The sequence below is a fragment of the Astatotilapia calliptera genome, chromosome 8, assembly GCF_900246225.1.
Source record: "Astatotilapia calliptera chromosome 8, fAstCal1.2, whole genome shotgun sequence".
Taxonomy (NCBI): Eukaryota; Metazoa; Chordata; class Actinopteri; order Cichliformes; family Cichlidae; genus Astatotilapia; species Astatotilapia calliptera.
Genome location: NC_039309.1, coordinates 15,729,441 through 15,750,938, shown reverse-complemented (window position 1 = coordinate 15,750,938; position 21,498 = coordinate 15,729,441). Strand labels below are relative to the sequence as shown.

Here is a 21,498-nt window from a genome sequence, read left to right as displayed (position 1 = left end):
CACACACACACACACATAATAAAAATTCCCACCTGCCTATCATCAGATTCTGTTACAGGCTGGGGAAACGTCTACCACAGGAATGTCCAGTATGTAAATGATACAAAAACTTCATGTATCCAAAAAGAGGCTTTTAAGCATGTAGCTTAATCACCAAGCACTTTTACTTTTTAGCATTTGGATTGGCTCAAATGCTAAAATGGGACCACATACACCAGCCATGGTATAGCACACAAAAGGTTCCTGTGAAACCTTTTACATTATTTATTGACAGATGTAGCTGCTGGCTTTGTTTACCACAACACTATGTATCACTCAGGACAGGTTGAGCCTCCCTGAATAATGCATTGGTTTTTTACTCATAAGCTCCAATGTAACTTGCTTTAATCTGGTTAATCCTTGTTGAGCTTTAGTTACAGCAACTCTTATGGCTTAATGGTTGAAATGCATTAATAAAAACAGGCCATCACTCAGGCAGTATATCTGCAGGCACATTAGATTAGATGATTTCTGTGTGTTGGATTTCACATTTTCCTTTCATTTACCGCTGGGGTAAAAAAAAAAATGATGCCAAAAGAACAGTTTATTAATCTGAAAGATTTGATTTGAAAAGTCTTGAATACATGGGAATCACTGGTTTACACCACACCACACACATGTTGTGCCTCTGACCTGTCGACTGGAAAACTCCAGGGTTGCACTGACAGTACCGCGAAGCAAAGGCCTCCATCATACGGTCGATCTTCTGCGCCTCGCCGGGCAGGCGGAAACTCCACAGGAACTGCCTGCAATAACGAGGCGTAGGGTTCGCACAATGCAGTTAACTGTTGAAATTATTATCCCCCCCTCCTGCTCGATATTTGAGTTAATCGCTCCCCTGACCGTAGTGCTTGGACGAGGTTTAGGTCTGCAAATTCGTGCAGCTCCACAAAAGCCTGAAGCACCTTGATGTTGAAGTCGTCCCTGGAGAAAGCAATAAAACCCCAAAAAACAAAGAAGGTAAAAGTCAAGTTTACAGTATCATTCAACAGCTAATCATTTTCTTTGAAAATACAAAACGTTTAATGGCGATAAAAACCCTGAAAACTATGTAAACCTAGACAGGTTGGGGAAATCATATTAATCCATGAAGGCGTTTCACAATCCGAACTCCTTTTTTCGTTGCATTCCCTTCATATTTGTGCCCCAGCTCATATCAGATGCTGTGAGGGTCTGGAAGCAATTGAAACAGCTGGATAATAATGCGTTTCTCTCCACCGCAGAGGGGAGGATGGGGGTAAACGGTGCATTTGACTGATGAAAAACAGCTAAAAAGGACCAAACCCATACAGGCTCCTCTTTGTCAGAGTTTTGTTTGGCCATTGGAGGGTTTTCAGAGGAAAAAGTCAGCAGCTGCTCTCAGACTGCGGTCACGGCTTCTCTGATCATATTTGTTGTACACCGGGCTCCACGATCCTGACCCCTGTGTAGTCTCTGTATTGTGTATATTGTTGAAACCAAACCAGGAATTTTAAAGACTTAGCTTTTTGTTTTTTGTTGAAAGAAATTGTAGAAGGGTTGAAAGTGCTGGCTTATAAGAAACCTACAACAAACACTCTTTGAATTACTCTCAGAATGACTTCTTCTTTTTTTTTCTTGCTTATTTGTAGTTCTCGGTCTCGTTTGTGATTACAGTGCACGCTCGGCTGTCATCTACAGCCAAATAAATGGACTCCTGTCCCGTGAGAGTTACATGCAAGGTTACATTTATCCGTGCCTCAGTGTGCAATAATAATAATAATAGTACTAATTCGTCTCCTAGTTGTTTTCCTTTTCCACCATCTCTGTCTCTATTTTCCTTCTCTTCCTCCCCCCCTCTGCTCAGCATGTAATGATAGGTTCCTGGTCCTTGCATAAGCTTAATTAGTGATAATTACTGAGTGCAAACCCCCATCCTGTGCTTAGTGTGATTTCCAGTGGGTAGATGGCCGCTTTGATGATCCTCCATGAATAAAGCCTGTTAGTAATAGAAGGAGTCTTCAGAGCCCCCCCCCCAACCCCCCCTGTCTTTCAGCGTGTGTTTCATTGATTTACTATTGTCAGACTACATCTGTCTGCTGATGCACAAGCAGCACCTTTACTCGTGTAAGCCAATGCAGCGCGTTGGTGATGCAATTTCCTGCATGGACTAAAGGGCAAAGGGTCAGGCGGTGGAGCAGATAGTCTATTTGAAGCTATTTTAAAATGCTCTGTCACCAATTAAACATTCTGCGCTCACAGAAAATAAAAAGAATCCATTTATAAGCTTGAACACTGGCAATAAAAGAGGCTACTTTTAATTAAGCTTGTTCAAATGGCAGTTTAAACAAAGCACCAAATCCAGCTGGGACAGCATCAGAGGAATGCAGCCAGTCCAAATAGCTGAGGATTTATTCACCACCTGCAGATACACCATCACCTGACAGAGTCTGCGCTCGGTGCTATGTGATTTCCTGTATTTTATATTGGCTCCTTGGGGGCATATGCTTGTTGTTAGGTCTTGGTTGCAGGCAGCTGAGCATTGCTGAGCATAGAAATGTTTGAGATTCAGATTTTTCTTGCGATATTTGCATTTTAGATTTTATATCAATGACAGAATAAAACTCTTTAATGCCTTTTTTCTACAGACTGTATATAAAAAATGGAGGTAACCCCCCCAAATCCCTGGCTCAGTAATAAATAACAGGGTTTATTAGTGGACAGTTTTCTTTGTTGTTCGTTTTCTATCAGCTTCCATGTCTTGGTGTGGACTTCCTGTGTTTCTATACGGTTAAAATAGCACCATCCATCTCACTAGTCTTTCAGCTATCTGAGACAGCTACTGCGTTACAGCATTGTCACAACTTGTCTCTTTCTTTATTATCCTGCAGTCTGACCTGAGATATAAAAAGCTGGATGATGGTTTTATTACCAGCTATAAGTCCCACTGGGCGGACTTATAGACCAACACGCCTACGCTGCCTCCAAGATTTATGTTAGAAAGGGGTCAATCATGTTCCCCCTCTTTAATCAGTAAATCCAGTCCATAATTTCCTTCTTTAATCACAGAGGGGGTGTAAATCTCCTGTAAGGAGGACTTTCTCTCTAGGCCTGATAGACGCTTTGTCTTACCGCTCGCCTAAGTAGTCCCCGATGACGGTCTTGTTGAGGCCCTCGCCTTTGTAGAGGAACTGAGCGATGTCTTCTGGAGTGTGCTGGAGAAGGTCGTTCTCCAGCAGGAACTGTATTCCCTGGAGAGGAAGAGGAGGAGGAGAAAGCAGGATGACTGCTCATCTCAAATCATGGTGGGATGATAGATCACGACAAGATTTCACAGCTGTGAAGAGATTGCGTTTCAGTCCGGCACACTCGCTTCAAGGCTACTGACACTTTAAAGGCTGTGGTGGGTTTTGCTAAGAGTTTCAGAGCATTGACAAAACTGCAAACCGCAGAAATAACACAGCGGAGTACCTTTTTAGGATCCATGTTGAATTTCTTCCTGCCCATAGCGATCTGTTTGTTTCTCTGGGAAGTTTTACTGGAACACAAAAGTAAATATAGAGACTTTATTTATTTACTAAAAAGAACTCCAAACATGAATGATTTTCACCATCTAGCATGACAATAAACTCACGGTATCAACACTCTGATATGTTTTCTTACACGTGTAGGGCTACACATGGTCTCCTTGATCCACCCTGAGTCAGTGGCTTTGTTTCCTAAACCAAACACTGAGTGATGGCAAAGCTGGTCCCAGACAATAAATGAGCTGCCTCCTAACGTTGACTTTTCACTCACTTCATGTGGAAACAGCGCAGTGACCTCTGTGCTGCTAACATTCCTTTTTTAAAAACATAGTAAAGGGGCAGCGTCACATCTTGAGAGTGCTCAGGAACAACAACCAAAAGCTGCTGGTGACCTTTTAACACTCCTCCACAGAGAGCGTGCTGACACTCTGTATCACGGTAAGGTCCAGGAGCTGCACCGACGCACAGAGGAGACGGCTTCGACACAGCTCAGAAGGCTGCTCTCCGCCCTCCCTGCAGGGCTTACTCACCTCCAGCTTTTAAAGGACCCCCTCACATCCTGGCTCTCACCTGTTCAACACCGTTGCCCCTCTGCAGGTGCTACAGGGCACACAGACTCGGAAAGAGCATCTTCATAAGTGCCATAATCACCTGGCCACTACCACCAACATCCCCCCCCCCCTCTCCTTCATTCTGCGATAATTTCCTTCCTTTACAATATCACAGCTAAGTGCAATGAGCAATATTAGAATATTGTCTATTATTGCTTAAATCATTGTGCAGTTCTTAAATATTTGCATGTTCATGTTACTCCATAGGATGACCGCTTGTTGTTAGCACATTGACTTCCTCACCATATTTTAAACACATCTTATTTATTTATTAGTTTTAATGTGAAGTACTTTCTTTATGTCTACTGTGTAAATGACTGTACGCTTGTTTCATCATACATTTAATGACAATAAAAACTTTTTAATTCCCATTCTAATATACAATAGGTATGATAATTCATACAGCCAGGTGTAGTTATGTATGTAGTTATGTCACATAATGCTGGTCTGTCATCAAAACTTGCATGCAAATCCTAAACGCAACTCAGACAGAGGCAATGAGCCACAGTCACAGAGATAGCTTCTATGAGGCAAAATCTAATCAAATGTTGCTGCTATTTATTGCTGTAGACCATCATCTGTCATGGAACAAAATCAATATTGTATATGTTTGTGTTATTTTAAGGGTGTTTCTGTCAACGCTATAGAAGATTTGTTGTTTTTTTAAAATGTAACCCAGAAAAGGGTTTGGTATTTGTCTCCACAGATCGCTGCCATAGTGAGAAGGGCTCGATGAAAGCCTCATAACAAATAGGGAGTAACTTTGAGACACACTGCTGCCATTAAATCCACACTAAAAACAATTAACCTGTTTCCACACTTAGACATGCCTTTCCACATGAAACAAGATAATAAGGTAAAAAAAAAAAAAAAGACTATAGCAATATCTCTGTTTAACAAAGCATCTCCACTATTTTGACTTACCTTTCTCCGACGCATGTCAGTTGTTCGATCTCCGTCATCACCTCTGCTATCTCAAACTTCAACCTCTGTGAGAAACACAGAGAAAATACAAACCCCAGTTGGTTTTCTTTATGCTTAAGCAGGACAAAGCAAAGGGATGAGACGGGACTAAGAAAGAAGTGTACGCAGTGGAAAACTAACTTTTTTCTTATGAGGAAACTGCGTGTGCAAAGATAGGCCCATTTGCATTACATACAGCATGCAAATGCCCACAGTACCGCAGCAGCGTATAGACAACGGAAAAAGACTGGGAATACAGGTGAGCAATTACAACAAATACATTCAGCACTGTCCTTAATTTGGCAATAAAATGATCTTCAATCAATATACAACGGTTGTAGTTAATGAACTTAGCTGCTGAGATGAAGCTAAGTCTATCCAGTTAATATACTGTATATATTCAAGCACACACCTCTATGTCATCGAGCAGCTCTCTCTTCCTCCGCCTGATGTTCGACAGTTCATCCCTCTCCTCCACGGACAGATCCTCGGGGACTGAAAAGCATGATGGAGAAAACACAGAAGACATTACCTTAAAAGAAAACAAGTCAACTAAAAGGAGCAAAACAGGACTGCTAAATCAAATCTAGCAGTTCACTGCAAAGATGTAAAAGCAGTTTTAAGGCTTATTCTCCTAACACAGTAAAGTGGGACCTTGAACAGCTGGAACAGCAGATATCAAGAGCCTGCATGTTAATTTATAAAGACAAAAAGAGAAGGCAAAGGGTCTTAATTATTCCACTTGAAAGTGTTTAGCCCCTTCCCTCCTTCCTTCTCCATTTGGCTCGGGGGGAAAATTCTATTAATAAAACCAATCCAGATTATGTTTCTTTCATGTGAATTTGGTAATTTAACACAGCCCATGACCCCAACCCCCTCCAGCTGTGTGTGTTTTACCACTCTGAGCAAGAAAAAAAAACCAAAACATGCAAGAGAAAAAGATGATTTGCTTTCTTTTCCAATGTTTCACTCTTGTTTTTCCCTCTAACTTCATCCCTCTTCCATCCAACGCACGCTTTACTTCTCAATTTTCTACATCTTCCCGAGCACAGTGAGTCTGTGAAATCCTGCTTCATTAAGCCAACCAAAAAGCAGAAAGCGTAAATCTCTCAACAGGAAAGTGGCACATCTAAAAATCATGCGCAGCTTCACATGTTGCTAAAGGGAAAAGAAACAACCCACCCCCCAAAAAACCAAGAAAAACCCACCACTTGTTATTTCCCCCTCACAGTCGGGATTCTGCGCCAATTAAAAATAAAACAGGGTCACTGGGCTCAAGAGGAAGTACTCAAGCCCCTTTTAATTTGACAGCTTGCCGAAGAATTGCATTCAGGGCGGCCAAGTATTGTTGTCGATGGTATTCGCATTTAGCAGTGACACAAAAGGTACTTTCTAACCCAGTTATGTAATTCTGAAGCAGCGTGATGAGGGTCAGGTAAAGATGGGGAGGGGTATTTTCTCCCCAGGGCCATGATTTTAATAGACAGCAGATGGGAACATGAAAGCACAACGAAAATAAAGATGTTAATTAATTAGTGTTGCTCACCTTCGGCTACCTCACATCACTTACACTACTTGCAATTCTATTGTGACCATGAATGAATGTGGCTTTGAAGACAATTACTTGGGAAACTCCTAAGTTTCCCAGTTTCAAGGCTCTTTCACATGACTTTTTCATGTTTTATTTAAGTGTTTTTGAACAATTTCGCCTGCATACATCAAAGTCTGTTTGTGAATTTTACTGGTTAAAAGTTCAAGAAGGGTTGGAGGCATCTAATTAGTTGGAAGGATGTGCTCCCTGTGTCCTCTGCTTTATGAAATCTCAATCTATGCCTATATAAGCACAGTCGAGTTGTTTCTAAGCGTTATCTTATGCTAAACTATAGCTTCATATTTAATGGACAGATATGAATATGGTATAAAATTTTTCCACGTTTATTGGGGGTGATACCAGTGCCAAAACCAGGAAAAAAAAAATCAGACATCAACAGAATACAATCTGGGTGGCCCTCCTGTCAGCTAAAAATGGGAAAAATGAAGCTTCAATTCACAAAATTGAACAACAGAAAACTGGAATCTGATCTGAAGAAGTTTAGGCTTGCTGGCGGTGGTGTGATGGTGTGGGGGGGGATCATTTACTGCCTCCTCGTACCAAAATGAGTATTGTTTAAATGCCACATCGTCAACACTGTTGATGGTGTCCATTCCTTTATGGCCACAGTGGGCCACCATGCGCCCTGTCACAAAGCTCAAATCATCTTAAACTGGTTTCTTGAACATGACGATGAGTTCACGGTACTCAAATGGTCTCCACAGTCACCAGATCTCAATCCAAAAGAGGACTGTGGGATGTGATGGAAACCTAAACACTTTCTATCATTAAGTTTTGTTAAAAACGAAGTATTATTAGCAAATACTGGATATTGTATCGTAAGTGTTAATGCCAATATATATCAAATATGTTAAAACAAAGACTAAAGCATCAGTTGAATGTGTTTTTCTTAGAAAACTAAATGGTAATCATGGTGAATGCTAACAGCTAAACAGGCGGATAAAACATTTCCTGGCACCAGCTTTCTCAGGCTAAACAATCAAATCGTATTCCGGCATCTGACACCGTTTGTACCAGATGACTAATTATTAAAACAGGAAATAATCTATAAAGCAAAAAATTAAAAAGGTTTTCCCAATCACTGGGCTTCTTTTATGCCTTTTGAATAATTGTCCCAGAGGATGATTTTATGCAGGAGGCATACAGCTCCATGTTTTCCATTAGCCTATGGCTGTGCATTAGCTAATAGAGATATCCCACGGCTGCAACAACAACGTGCATGATTACAATCTTGATTCATTACAAATTGAATGAGAAGAGGATGCTCCCTTTAATGAAAGCCAAGCACCATTAGTGGCATAGCGTTATCACGATCCTTCGATCGAGGCTAGTCTTGCTGGGTCTACAAGCTTTTCAAACCACATGATAACAGAGAAAGCCATAAAGTCCCTGCTATTAGTGCTTCTGGTCTACTGGATGCTCTTGCTTAGCAGTGCATGACCTTTCTTCAGAGGTGGTCCACCAATTAGATTATTAACACACCCGCCCCGTGACCTTCTATGACTTACTCAGGAAATGACTTTAGTGTCTTTAGCAAACTGGTCGCTACCAAGCCAAACGCAGCCATGCTTGAATGATAATCTACTAAAATCAATTACGGAGTGAGTCACTGCCTCTAAGTAAACAGCAGATCTTGAGAGGGTCAAATCATACAAAAGTTAATGGCACGCTGGCTTCAATTTGTGTCTAAGAAAACAAAAAAAAGCTAGACACACTTTAACTTCGTGACCTCTAGAAGAAATCCCCAACAGGCGACATTAGAAATACACGGCATCGAGTGAGAGATTCCAAAGGTTAACACTCCAACATGTGTGCGGCAAAACAAAAGGGTTCCAGCAATTTCCTGCCTTAAAAAACAAAATCTCCCCAAAATCTACTTTTAAGTGTAAATCTCCTGCTGCTCTTCACACCCAAAAGCAACAACAGTCCCACAAACACCCACTAAAACCATGCAGGAAATCGTCTGCAAACCATCGATGTGTGTATGTATATGTATATGTATACGTACATACACATATATATATATTATATTCAAGTTATTTTTTGGAGTCGACAGAAGAAAGGGGGAAAAAATTCCCAGGCTTTGAGAAATGAGTCTCTAAATCCTGTGTTCAGACCATTCGTGCAGGAAAAGCAGCGAGGTACTTGCAGCACATGGAGCTCACTTGAAACTGGCTGTGGTCCCAGTTGTCACTGACTCGTGTGACTGAGAGGGGATTTGTCTAGATTCACTGCCTTTAAACTGACTTTAAACGCTATAATGTATTTTAAAGTGGATGAGCTTTGAGAAAAAAAGGCATCCTTTTTATCCCAGTTGGCTCTGAAGCTCTATGTGTCACATGAGAGGAAGGAGGAAAGACCAGGAAGGAAACTTCCTTTGGATCCAGACCCTAATCCGTGCTCTGCTGCCCTCAATCCCTCAAACGGTGGACAAAGGCATGCTTTATATTATATTATAGCCCAGATCATACATACCAGTGGACATGTAGATGAAAATACATATGATTACATGCACACCAAAGCCAGCTGGCACTAATCCTACACACACTCTTTACAAGCCCTGTACACTCATACAGTGTGATATATGGCAGCATATACACAGATGTTCCCAGCTGCTAGCCGCTGCCTGGCTCAGTGATGCTGGATAAAGTAACGTGATAGTTTGCGCTGCAGCAGATCACCATGTGGTACATAACGGTCCTGGCCTATCGTGTCAGAAGAGACGTTCCTGGGTGGCTAACATGGCCTCTAGTTTTAACTACCTCTGGGGGTCACCATCAAAATCTGGGGCTTGAGCGGCTGAAGAGCCTTTACACTGATTGCTCTGTTAATCTGCTGTTTTGGGGGCTGGGGACCTCCTGCTGTGAGTGCATTTATGTGTGGTTGCATAGGAGGTGGTCTGCACATGATGTCCTTGTTATATTGCACATCTGTTCGGCATCAGCACTATGTCAATATTTGATGTGATGCTTCCACAGCCTTATGCCAGTGGCTAAAGTAACTATGATCGGATGATTTGATTGGCCAGAGAAGGCATTTTTGTTGGAGCTGAGAGGATGAGTGCAGTTCAAACAGCATCAGTTTCACACACTGGAACTCTCCAGTCCTGGATGCTCCAGGTTATAGACAGATTAATGTTTTTCCGAGCTCATAAAGTCAAGTTCTCACTGAGAAGTATGGCTACACCCAGTACACTACACGTACCCAGACACTGTACTCATGATAGTGACAAAGTTTGATGTGGAAAGTTGTACCCGTCTGACCCTGCACAGTCACTGTCTTTGCTGCAAGATAAAAAGGATCTTTGCTCACAGCAAATGAAAAATAATATTTCTATTGATGCATTAAAAGCCCACATTATGGCTGCGGCGTGAAACAGTGACATCACTAAGTCCAATCATCATTTGCATCTGCGCCGAGGGTACAGGTACTTGCTGCAGTATTCTTCTCTGAGCGATAGGCGTATCAGCGCTAGCCTTTGAGTAGAAGAAGTTGGTGTGCACCGATGACTGTAGAAATTGGTGTCGACACATTGAAGATTATGTTTGATAAATGGCTGAACAGCCTGTAAATTATTACAAAACTAAACAACCAGCACAACTGTTATCAAATGTTACACAAAACAGAATAAGCGCTACACAGAACAGTAAAAAAAAAAAAAATTCGTCTCCACCAGCATCGTCGCTTTTATACGTGTAAAATTCAAGCCTTACACGGTCAAACCTCATTTGGATGCGGTTCCAGTTTCAGCCGGCAAAGATGGACAACACTGATATGACAACACATTTTGAAAAACGACATGTATGTGGCTGATCATTTCCTTTGCTTCCTGTGGGTGTCAGCTGACAGACAAGCAGCAGAATACAACGCTTTATCTGATATGTGCATGCTCGCCTCCAATATTGTGATAGATATCTAGCCAGGGAGCAATTTTGAAATCCGAATTTGGTGCCTATTATTTTGCACGCATCACTGAACAAGAGCAAACTTCTGATATCTCGAGTGATGCAGACTACATGCAGGCAGCGGCAGAGAACTGGAGCTGGATGATGGGCACAGACTTCTGTTAAACAGGAGCTCTGCGCTGGCCTTCAGCCCGCTCTGAGATCTGGGATGTTCCTGTGATGGTTGTGTCGCTGTCTGCAAAAACACAGAGTCTGGTGGACCACCCTGATCATGTTCACAATGAGACCAGAACAACACTTTACAAGCCACCCACAACGTCAAGGTAATTGCTCTCTCTTGGTATTGACTCCCAAGTTCACTATAGTTATTATACACGGATCACCTCAAAATATCCAGATGGCCACCTGGCAGATCAAATACTTTCCATTTAAAACAAAAACAAAATTTCAGTTCTTATCCAAGTCTAGTTGAACACAGACGTGAAAATATATACTTGATCGAGAAAACGGTGCAGGAAATGAAAGGAGAAAGTGCCCGGATATTTTATTAAACTTCAAAAGTTTTCTCCAAAGAGGGAATGATTCATTTCCATGGATTTAGGAGAGTCTGATGTTAAGCCTCACTAATATAGGATTTTAAAAGTCGATATAGATATCGATGCCAATACTGACATTACGCAGGTTATTTAAAAATCTGATATTCCAACATATTGGCTGATTTTCAGACATACAAAACATTAAAAGATACCCTTCCTCATTTATGCTCTCCACCGACGCTGCTCGGATCAGCTGGTGGTTGTATTTGTCGACTTTGCAGAGCGCCCTCTTTTGGACAAGCTGTGCAACATCGAGCTCGACATGGTTGAAGGGTGTTTCTCCGGTCTCGTTTTTACTTTTTGAACTTTTCATCTGTTGGATGTTATAAATGCAGATACTGATATATCAGGAAATAGCTAATATCAGCCAATAATAGGTTCAATGGCAGAAGTGCAAATCATAGAGGTACACCTCTATGAACTACCTAACCAGCAGTATGTATTTAAAGGGACATTTCACCCCAAGAAAAACGACATTTCTATATTTTCCCTCTGGCCTGTGCAGTCATTTATGCATCTTGATTGTAGAATAAATGAACAGAACTGTAGAAATGTTTGCCTTTTCTTAAACACACGCATAAAAAGCGCAGTAAACAAACCTTACAGTGGGTATTTTAATGCACAATGTTTTTCTTTGTATAAAAGTGCAACCACAAAGCATCTTAAGGCAACTGCTGTTGTGATTTGGCAGCATATAAATAAAACTGAACTGAAGCAGCAGTGATATCGCTGTGCAGACGGACTCATGCAAAGGCTAGGGTTTGTATCAAGATGTTCAAAGATTAGGGGCGTAACAATTTTGTAACTGATACAAAACCGCGATATAAACCTCCGCGATATCATATCGCAATTGCATCTTCCCATAACGTGACAGCCATGCAGTTAATGGGTGATTAGAGAACACAGCTTTGGAGTCTGCAAGAAAACTAACACTCACAGATCATTCAGATAACGTACTAACTGCTAATGTATCATAATAATAGACAGTTTTTAATCCACTCACAATCGAGTGATCAGCCCTGTGGTAAAAAAGATTTTCTTCAGTTATTCTTGTAATTCACCCCCTCTGAAAGAAAAACCAAGAATGGATTGTTTGCTGGTTTTAGAGAATTCTTATGCACAAAGCAAACATTTATGACCTTTCCCCTCAGCTGTGCTGTATTTTTAGTAAGCACTATAACAATACATGTCAGCCAAGTAGTTAATAATAAGCCTACTGTTCAGTTGTAGTACATAACAGAGGAAAAACACATGCAGTTCATTCTTGGGATGAAATGTTCCTTTAATATATGGCCTGACATAAGTGCCGACAGTGAGACTGACCTAAGATATGTAGTAGTGGTTGAAAAGTAACCCACGTATTTGTGCTGAGGTGAGAAAGGGTTTGGCGTCCTCCATTTCTATCCAGCCAGAAGCCAAGAAAAACATGCAAGTCTCACAGCCACCCCCACTACTCCCTTCCTCCTTTCAGGCCTGTATGATCGGCTGGACCCAGTTTTCTTCATTCTCCTAAACTGGACGCAGCGTTCCCCTTCAGCTGAAATTACTCAGACACTGTAGGCCCAGATCTCTGCTGCTGTCTCTCTGTGTTGGTCCCCACAGTGAAACACACTCATTTAATTTGCCGAGCCTTTTGTCTCCCATCTGCTCTCTGTCTCGCACTTAAAGAGATTCCTCCTTTCAAAGCTCGGAGCAATAATTCCAAGCAAAGCGTCCCCCTATTTACAACAGCAAAAACATTGCCTCACTGACAAACAGTTGCAATGTCTTGTTTCTCTTTTTCTCTCTCTCTCTCTCTCTCACACACACACACACACACACACACACACACACACACACACACACACACACACACACACACACACACACACACACCTACTACCATGGAGATGGGAACATGTTGCAAAGCCTCCACAGTCTCTCTTCTAATCAGGTCCATATGTAGCCGTCTCTCCCGACACTTAAATAATGCAGTTTGTTACGAGCCCCGACTCAATCCTTGCGCATCACCCGCCAGCGCTGTCTTTGTGTGTTTGTCTACTTACATGTGGTGTAATGCAACTGTATGTTTAATCTTCTAATGTTGCACCACAAAACCCATAATCTTGGCAGTCAAAATGAATTTCTGTTCTTTCCAAATCTCCCCTTAAGCCTTTAAATAACACAGCCTGCCTACTGGGTCAACCAGCGAGATTTTAAGAGTTCATTTTAGCACTTTTTTTTTGGCAATTGCTTGTGATGACACAAAATAGACGCATTTGCCTAAACCACTGCAGACAGTCATTTCAGACTACTCGGGTGCTGTATGGCGTTTGGAAGGGTGAATTATATGGAGCTCTATGCTCTATGGATTTTTCTTTATTTTTTTAATTACATTTGGATAAATGTTAAGCTAATTTAAACTCACCCTCTTCTGGCTTTTAGCTTTAAGCAGCATTAATATTAGTCTTCTCACATAACACTTGGTAAGAAAGCGAATGAGTGCTTTTCAAAATCCCCAGCTATTCAGATGACTGGCATTTCTTTTTTTATGTAACACAATAATCTGCAGATTTTACACTTTTTATATACAGTATTGCTCAACTACATGTTGGATACGGGAAATCTAATTGTCACCAAAATATATTACTGGATGTTGCTGCGGGGTTATGTTTATCTTCATTCAGTCCAAAACAGAAGTTATTTTGTTTTTTATCACAGAAAAATATGCAAAGCTGAAACAAATGGTTTCGGCTTAGTTGGACTATACTTAGCACCTGACAACACAACTGCAAGTCATCAACTTTGGGAACTTCTTGTTCTTGTTGTTTCTATTTTGTCCCGTTTGTTCTTTGTGGTCTCTCTGTGCTCCTCTTTTTTTTGTCTTCTCTTTCCCCTCAAGAGCCCATCTTTTCAGGAAGTCTCATCTTTTCAAGCAGTCGTGACATCTCCCTCTGAGCTTCTGCTCTGATGAAACCAACATGATCTGGCTGTATCGCCCATGTGATGTTACAAAAGACAGAAAGCCCCCCCAGAAAAAAAAAAAAAACAACAGGCATATGACCAGCTGAAACAATCAAAGCGTGGCTTGCACCAGTGGATGTGACATCATGTTTGGTGTTTTCAACCACTGGTTAGGGCCACAATGGCAGCTACACTAAGGCTTTCACTGGGGTCGTCGAGGAGATTTCTTCATGTTAAAAAAAAAAAAAAAACCCACTGTCTGCTCTTAAGTATGATTTATGTTTAACTGCAAGGACTCTGTAATCATGAACACTTGTCAAACCCTCTGCCTTAACTTATGGTAATGTACCTACACGCACGCTCAATCATCCAAGTAAGTAAATCCCCAAAAGTTGATTCTGTTCATCTGGCCGCTGCGTTTTCAGTGGGAGAAACGTTCCGTTACCAATCCAAGTGACTTCTTCAGTCTCAGAAGACCCACCTCATCAGGCCAGGACTCCTCAGTCTATTTACACCTACAGACCAGTGGACACTCTTTCAAGGATGAGGATGTACACACACTGGATGGGGAGGAGCGGGGTTTGAGCGTGGAGTCAAGGAGGCCATTTACATGGAAAGGGAAAGCATCTCTGAATCGTGGAGGGGGCCTAAGGGTACATGCTGTGATTGCATGCCATTCCCCAGTGAATGGTACTCATGGCCATTGATCAGTGGTTGTTGATCAATGAGCTCTGATCAGTGGTTGTTGATCAATGGTCATGAGAATTTGCATGTTAATGATCAAGGAACTGACCTCCCAGCCCATTGTTTCTTCAGTGGTGCTAGTTTAAGTCATTATGCAAATGTACTGCTTATAAGATTGGGGAAACCTGCAGTCAGCTGAGTCTGAAGAAGTCACTTGGATGAGTGACGAAACGTTTCTCCCACTGAAAACGCTACGTCCAGATCAACAGAATCAACTTTTGGGGATTTATCTACACGTTGCATCGACTGCAATGACTGATTGCATTTTCAGCTACTTCGGCTTTTCCTCTTTTTTTGAGTCGACTGGAAGAAAACACACCAACTTGAAGAGAGAAACTCCACCATCAATGAGTATTTTGGCAGCAAACATGCAAAGCAATGCAGGTACACCAGCACAAGTATTAAAACTGGTAGCCCTGTTGGCCTATTCTGCATGCTGCGTTAGACATAGATTGAGTGCAGTAGTATAAAATCATTCACTCTGTAATATTGTGCTTTTACAGCAGTTCAGACCACAGCTATCATCAGACAGCAATGTTATGTCTAATGTGACATGCTAAGTATTGACTGCATCTTGCAGAGCTTGTGGCAAAATCTTTGCACAGACCGACACATAAACCCAGGTTAAAGTACTCTAAACCATCTTTGGGGTAGGTCCGTCTAGAGTAGGTGTCTCCCAGACCACATTTTCAACCATAATGCCACAGAGAGAGAGACAGACAGACTCACAAAGCAAAAACAACACTATTCATGCTGTCGCCACTAGTAAACATGTATCCACCCATTCAGCACCAGCACCATTTACTTTCAGCCGCCCAGGGTGATGGATACCTACAGAGCAGCCACAGCTCGCCTCAAGTACCCGTTTGATGTCCTCCCACTCACTCGCCCTACAGCCACAACAAAGACCATACCCCAATCACACCAACTTCCCCTTCTTACCAACTAATCTCCCTCAGAGCTTAAGTTCTGCGTAGACTCAAAAGCCATCTTATCTTGAGTTTCACGCCTGCCGGGGTGAATATGATATGAAATAATTGCATCCAGTCTGATGTCCATTGAGAGTTGATTGCACAGAAACGCAAAGAAGAAAGGCATTTTTATTTTTTTTTACTCAAGCTCTTTCACTGCAAGAGAAGACTGATCAGAAAGCCTGGATGTGCTTTTAGGAGACACAGTAACTGCCATTGTGGTGTGTACCATTAACAGGTCTTTACATTCAGATATGAGATGTTATTTCAGAACACACTCACAGTCCAAAGACAGCAGGAGAATGGAAGGAAAGGCCTTTCACATTTAACTTTTCCCACGGTCAGATAGAGAGAAGAGTGCTGATTGACTCACTCGGGTTATCGTGACAGTTAAACAGGAAACATGGACAGAAAAGCCTGACGGGGCTCAACAAAGACAAACAGTTTTGCACATTTTGGGCGTCTGCACCAATTTTGCCACAAAGAGCTTCATTCAGGCTTTAAAGGTGTTGGAAATTTCTATTCACTTCAGCATTTTAATACTCCCAAGTCTGCACAAAAAGCTCAGCTCGCAATAATCCTTGACTGAAGCATCACAGAGCTCCTACGAAGGAAAGGAAATACTAAAAAAAATAGTTTTTTAAAATCCAAGAGTAAAAATTGATGGCCTCAATCCAGCCATTCAGCAAACTGCTTCCTAGCCAGCTCCTGCGTCTGTGTTCTTTCCACTTCTCCATTCAGCTATACAATGATTCTAAAAATAGACACATGAGTAATAAAAACATTTTGAAGCCTGTTGCTGATTTCATCCAATCTGAAGCCAGGCCCTGTCTGCTCTGTGGCATGCAAGCTGAGCAGAGAAGCGCCAACTCTGATTAGCGAGTGCAGTAAACATGCACTAATGAATCCCATGCTGCAGCTGAGTACCACAAACAATGCACAGTGGCACCGTTTATAGTTTCGTTCAGCGTGGGGATAACTGTAGTTAAGAAATATAGGTTCTACTTGCAGGATGGGACAACTCCACACACTGCACAGTAGTAGGTGCTTTACAAGTTCTTGATTCTGTCTGCGAATTTCAATAACCCCGCCCCCCCAGATCACACACTTTGAGGCAGAGCAACAAGTTGCAAACACAAGCATGACTTTTCCCCTTGCAATGAGTTGCTTACTGTATGGTTGTTGACATGGATTGAAATCTAGCCGCTATAACATGCTAAACAGTGGGAAAAAATGGAGGGTTGCAGGACTGGAGCTACGATCTAAGTCTCTTAACCATCCAACAGAAATGCAGCATGCAATGAGGAGCAGATCACACTGGCACCACTGTGAAGTAACACAAAACAAAACTCATTCACACCTGCCAAAGGAAATGTTTGGGATTCCATAAACGAATGTGCCCATTATGGACTCTTATGTACGATGTGTCCTCCAGCTGTTATAGTGATAGCACCACGGAGGCCGCAGCATGGAAGGAAAGCTTAACAATGTGAAATAACTGTGAGGCCATTGGACAGCCTACATCTGTTTGTTTTTATTTTTGTACTGAATGTATAAGATTCCTTAAACGTGACAATCGGCATGTGTTTAAGAGATGAATGGTAAATCCTTTTCCCTCTGTTTTGGTCTCCACCTGCTCCTGAAATAAATAACTAAATGCTCCACTGTGTTTAGTGGTTTAGTGTTTATGTGGTCGCTTACTGCAGGGACGCCAGCACGCAGTCGTTTTAGCGGCTTTTGTTTAGCTAGACGGCCGCAAGTTGCGACTAGAGAGTGAACAACACCAAGCATAGTGAAAACCTTTCAACGAGTCGTGGGCGGCAACTGGATTTAAACACAAAAAATTAAAGTCTTTTCACATCATAGGCTGATTTTATTTGCAGACTGTCAACACGGTGCGATCAGTTAGTCACGCCCAAAGCATATTCTTAATGGGTCATTTAGCTAAAGAGAGCTGCAGAGGCGGGTGGTAATTTTTTCCCTGATTGGTTCATGATTACAAGCAAAGCCAGCTAACAGTATACATCATCGCCTGATCACCTGATAATCAGTGTCAGCAGAAAGCATTGATTATACCGATTTGGTGCACACCTGTAATCTACCAAAAAAAAAAAAAAGGCCTCTCATATCAGAAACCTCAATATAGCCTTGTCATTTTGGGCCCAGCTGCATGTTCCCATACACTGTTTAGAGTTACAGAGGAGGAGGGTTGAGGGAGCATTAGCTCTTTGTGTACTGTTGCTTAATCCTATAAAATATGATGTCATCTGTTGGGCCTCTGTTGTTCTCAGATTGGCTCAACGGTGCAGAACAAATGATGCCCTTAACTTTGAACATATGTTGTGCAGTTTGCGTGCAGGCTGGACGTGCAGGCGTGGGAACACGGTCCCATAATGTGCACATATGTTAGAATGCAAGATAAGAGAGCTACAAAGCACAGTTTGCAACAAGGCAGATCATCATGCATTGAGCTAAAGGTCTGCAAAATCACCACGGCACTGACATCACAAAGTTTTTTCAGTGATCTGACATAAAAATGTAGCAGAACACACCTCTGAGTCTTTGACATTACTGACTTTGTGCAGCTGCCCGTTAAGTGACTGGCAGACAGATTCAGGCGCCAAATGCCTTTCGCTTAGCATCAGCGTATCAAGGTGCGCATGCGAACAATTTTTAAGCGATGGGAGGCAGCGAGAGTGTGAGTAAGTGCTCCAGAGCTCTCAATTAGTTTAACATGTATGGAAAGTTATTTGAAAAATCCGCTACGCACACCGCTGCGTGTAATCTCAACAAGCTCGTGTCCTATATTTCAGATTTAATCACACACGGCGTGCCTCTGTGCTCTTGAGCTCTCTCTTCTTGTCACATGATTTTTTTTTCGGGGGTGGGGGGGGGGAGAGAAATTGGTATCGCTATGATTGACCTCATATGAGGAGATGGCTTGTAGTGCGCATGATTTTAAGGGAAAATGGAACAACCACACTAACTCCTCATGGGTTAGAGTCCAAATAGGATGACTGTAAAATAATATTCATGTCTGCAAGCCTCTGAAATAACACATTTAAAACTCTTCTCCTAAAACACACGTGAAAAGAGAGATCTTTGTTCATAGCTGGCTGTTTTTCCTTCTGGTAAAGCTAAAATATGAATATTTCTTGCCCTTTGGATCATGAATCAGCACAGTTACCTTTGTGGCACATTAGATCTTCTTGTTGATAACTAGCCCTAGAGTGAGAGCGTGGAGTGAGAAATCAATACGCCTGATTTTGGCAGCAAATATACAAACATTAATATTCACACAAATCCTCCAAAATATAGTCCCTTATTTGTCTATTATATAAATATTCCTACACTGATGGATGCTCATATTAAACAGTTTCAAATAATGGAGTCAGAGTGTGTATAAGTAGTCCTTGTAAAGCAAGAGCTCAGCTTTCAGACTGCTGTAAATGTTCAGCTCATGTGTTTCTTTTCAACTCTTAACACGTTGATCTCAGGCAAACAGCTCTGATTGTTTGAGAGGGGCAGCCAATACGAAGGAAGCTAGCCTAAATGGAGACGCGCTAAAGAATGCCTGTTTCAGACAGAGAATGGAGAGGATTTTTAAGCGTGAATCATGCAAAGCTACCCGAGTGGAATTCAAATAAAATTGAACACGGACATCAGCTAAAGGGCATACTGACTGGAACATTTGGAAATATCTGTGTCATCTATATCACTTTCATTCAAATTCAGGGCAGAGCATGAAGCTTTCCTTATATTCAGGTAATTCAAGCATGACACCGATGAGGGTAAAAAAGAAAAAGTGGAAGTTCAGAGGAACGCCTCTCCTGCCTCTACTAATCTCACAGTTTAACCGCCAAACTGTTATCAGACTATATCCATTTGTTTACACTACATTGTATTCAAGGACTTCAGGCCAGAAGACGGTTAGGATTATCTGCTTGGAAGCATCCCGTATGTGTGTCGCTCGCCACCATCATTTAATAACCAACTCAGAGCTGCAGCCACCATGTGTGGTAATCTGGGTTATGTTGCACTCGCCTGAACTGGTTGAATTCATTCAGCTTTAAAACCAAAACCCACCATCAGGACTGCATTATACTAGCTTTAATACCCAAGTCAGGACAGTCAGCGTACACTGGATATCACTAGTGAGCTCATCATGCTTAATTTCCACCTACATCAAGATCAAAAATGTAAATCTTGCATCTAATTCAATAATGAGTATTACAGTATTTCATTTTACTACAAGATCTAGCAGTAAAACTTCAGACAGAGTTTAATCAAATGTGCAATGGGTGTCACTATCCTAAAAAAAACCCTAATTTTTAAACACAGAACTGCTCATGAAAAAAGAACATTTAACAAGAAAATGCACTATCCTCCATATGGAAGGGTGCCTGTCAGATATCTTATCAATTTCCACCAGTTTACAGGCTTCACATGGCGCCAAGAGATAGTGAGAGATACTTCAAAGCAAAGCAGAGAGACATCAAACAGATGGAAAAGAAGCATGCAGGGAAAATTTTGCTTTGTGTAGCTTTTTTCCACCCTTCTTTCCTGATTTCTGCCAAGATCAGGATCTCACCTGCGATGAATGAGGGCATGCAAATCATTACAGGGCTGCCCTATATCTGAAAAACGCTCTTTTATCAGCAGGTATGTATTATCAGGGTACACGGCGGCCGACCGTGGAAGACTGGGAATGTCTAAACAAGACAACCTCATGTCTTCGCGCATCCTTGCGTCCTCGCACACATCCATCCATACCGTCCTCTCCGTGTCCCCCTCCCCTGCGCGCAGACTGAGAGGGAGAGAAAACCAGTGTGGGAGAAAGGAAAACAGCCTCACCGTGATTGTCTTCGTCCATACCAGCGACCTGGCACTTCCAGCAGAAGGTGTGAAACCTCGCGGGAAATTCTGTTTATCTGTCTTTACCGGGATTTTCTTTCCGTCCACTGACACATAGGCGACGCCGGCGGTGTGTTGACAGATGGAGGAGTGGACCGGTGAGCAGATGTCAGCGGCAAAATTAACAGAAAACAAAAAAGAAAAAAGGGAGAAGAAGGGAGGGAGGTGAGGAAGAAGCCTCCTTGTATATTAAAAGAAGCTCTTTAATTGCACAAGTGAGGTGAGACGATGAGATGTGAGGCAGCCGCTTTCTTGTCCCTCTGCTCCATCCTCAGCTGCTCCGTCTGCGTTCACACCAGCGACACTGCAAGAGCGACGTCATCAAGGCCCGCCCCCCAAAAATAACACCCCCCACACCAACGATACATTACACTACACACAATGTAACCGGCGCTTACTGATTAACCAAACAAAGTAAAATGAGTGATGTGGGGTATTTAAATCAAGCAAAATAATTGTAAAGCATTGTGATATTTAAAGTGAAATTACTCACTCAAATAAGAAAGAAAAAACACAATCCCTGCACGTGATTTTTTTTAATGTAGATTACTATTATTCTTGCAATTTCTTTCAAGGTTTTTTCTAAAAAAAAAAAAAGAAAGAAAGGAAAATGGTAAGAAATTCCCACAAAAGTTAGATTAAATTGAATCCAGTTTTCTTTATTTAGCGCCAAATCACAACAACAGCTGCCTCAACTGCTTTACATTGTAAGGTA

The 21,498-nt window shown here is 41.9% G+C and overlaps 1 protein-coding gene across 1 annotated transcript in view; it reads right to left on the bottom strand.

Moving 5' to 3' along the window:
* Positions 1 to 21,112, bottom strand: part of LOC113028571 (cytohesin-3) — a 30,861-nt gene extending 9,749 nt beyond the window's left edge. The window contains exons 1-7 of the mRNA XM_026178972.1: positions 20,724 to 21,112; positions 5,511 to 5,593; positions 5,060 to 5,124; positions 3,469 to 3,535; positions 3,130 to 3,248; positions 883 to 963; positions 673 to 785 (exon numbers count right to left, since the gene is read on the bottom strand). Of these exons, the coding sequence (XP_026034757.1) occupies positions 673 to 785; positions 883 to 963; positions 3,130 to 3,248; positions 3,469 to 3,535; positions 5,060 to 5,124; positions 5,511 to 5,593; positions 20,724 to 20,742 (547 nt within the window). The 5' untranslated portion in view covers positions 20,743 to 21,112. The remainder of the gene's footprint in view (positions 1 to 672; positions 786 to 882; positions 964 to 3,129; positions 3,249 to 3,468; positions 3,536 to 5,059; positions 5,125 to 5,510; positions 5,594 to 20,723) is intronic.
* Positions 21,113 to 21,498: the final 386 nt, after the last annotated feature.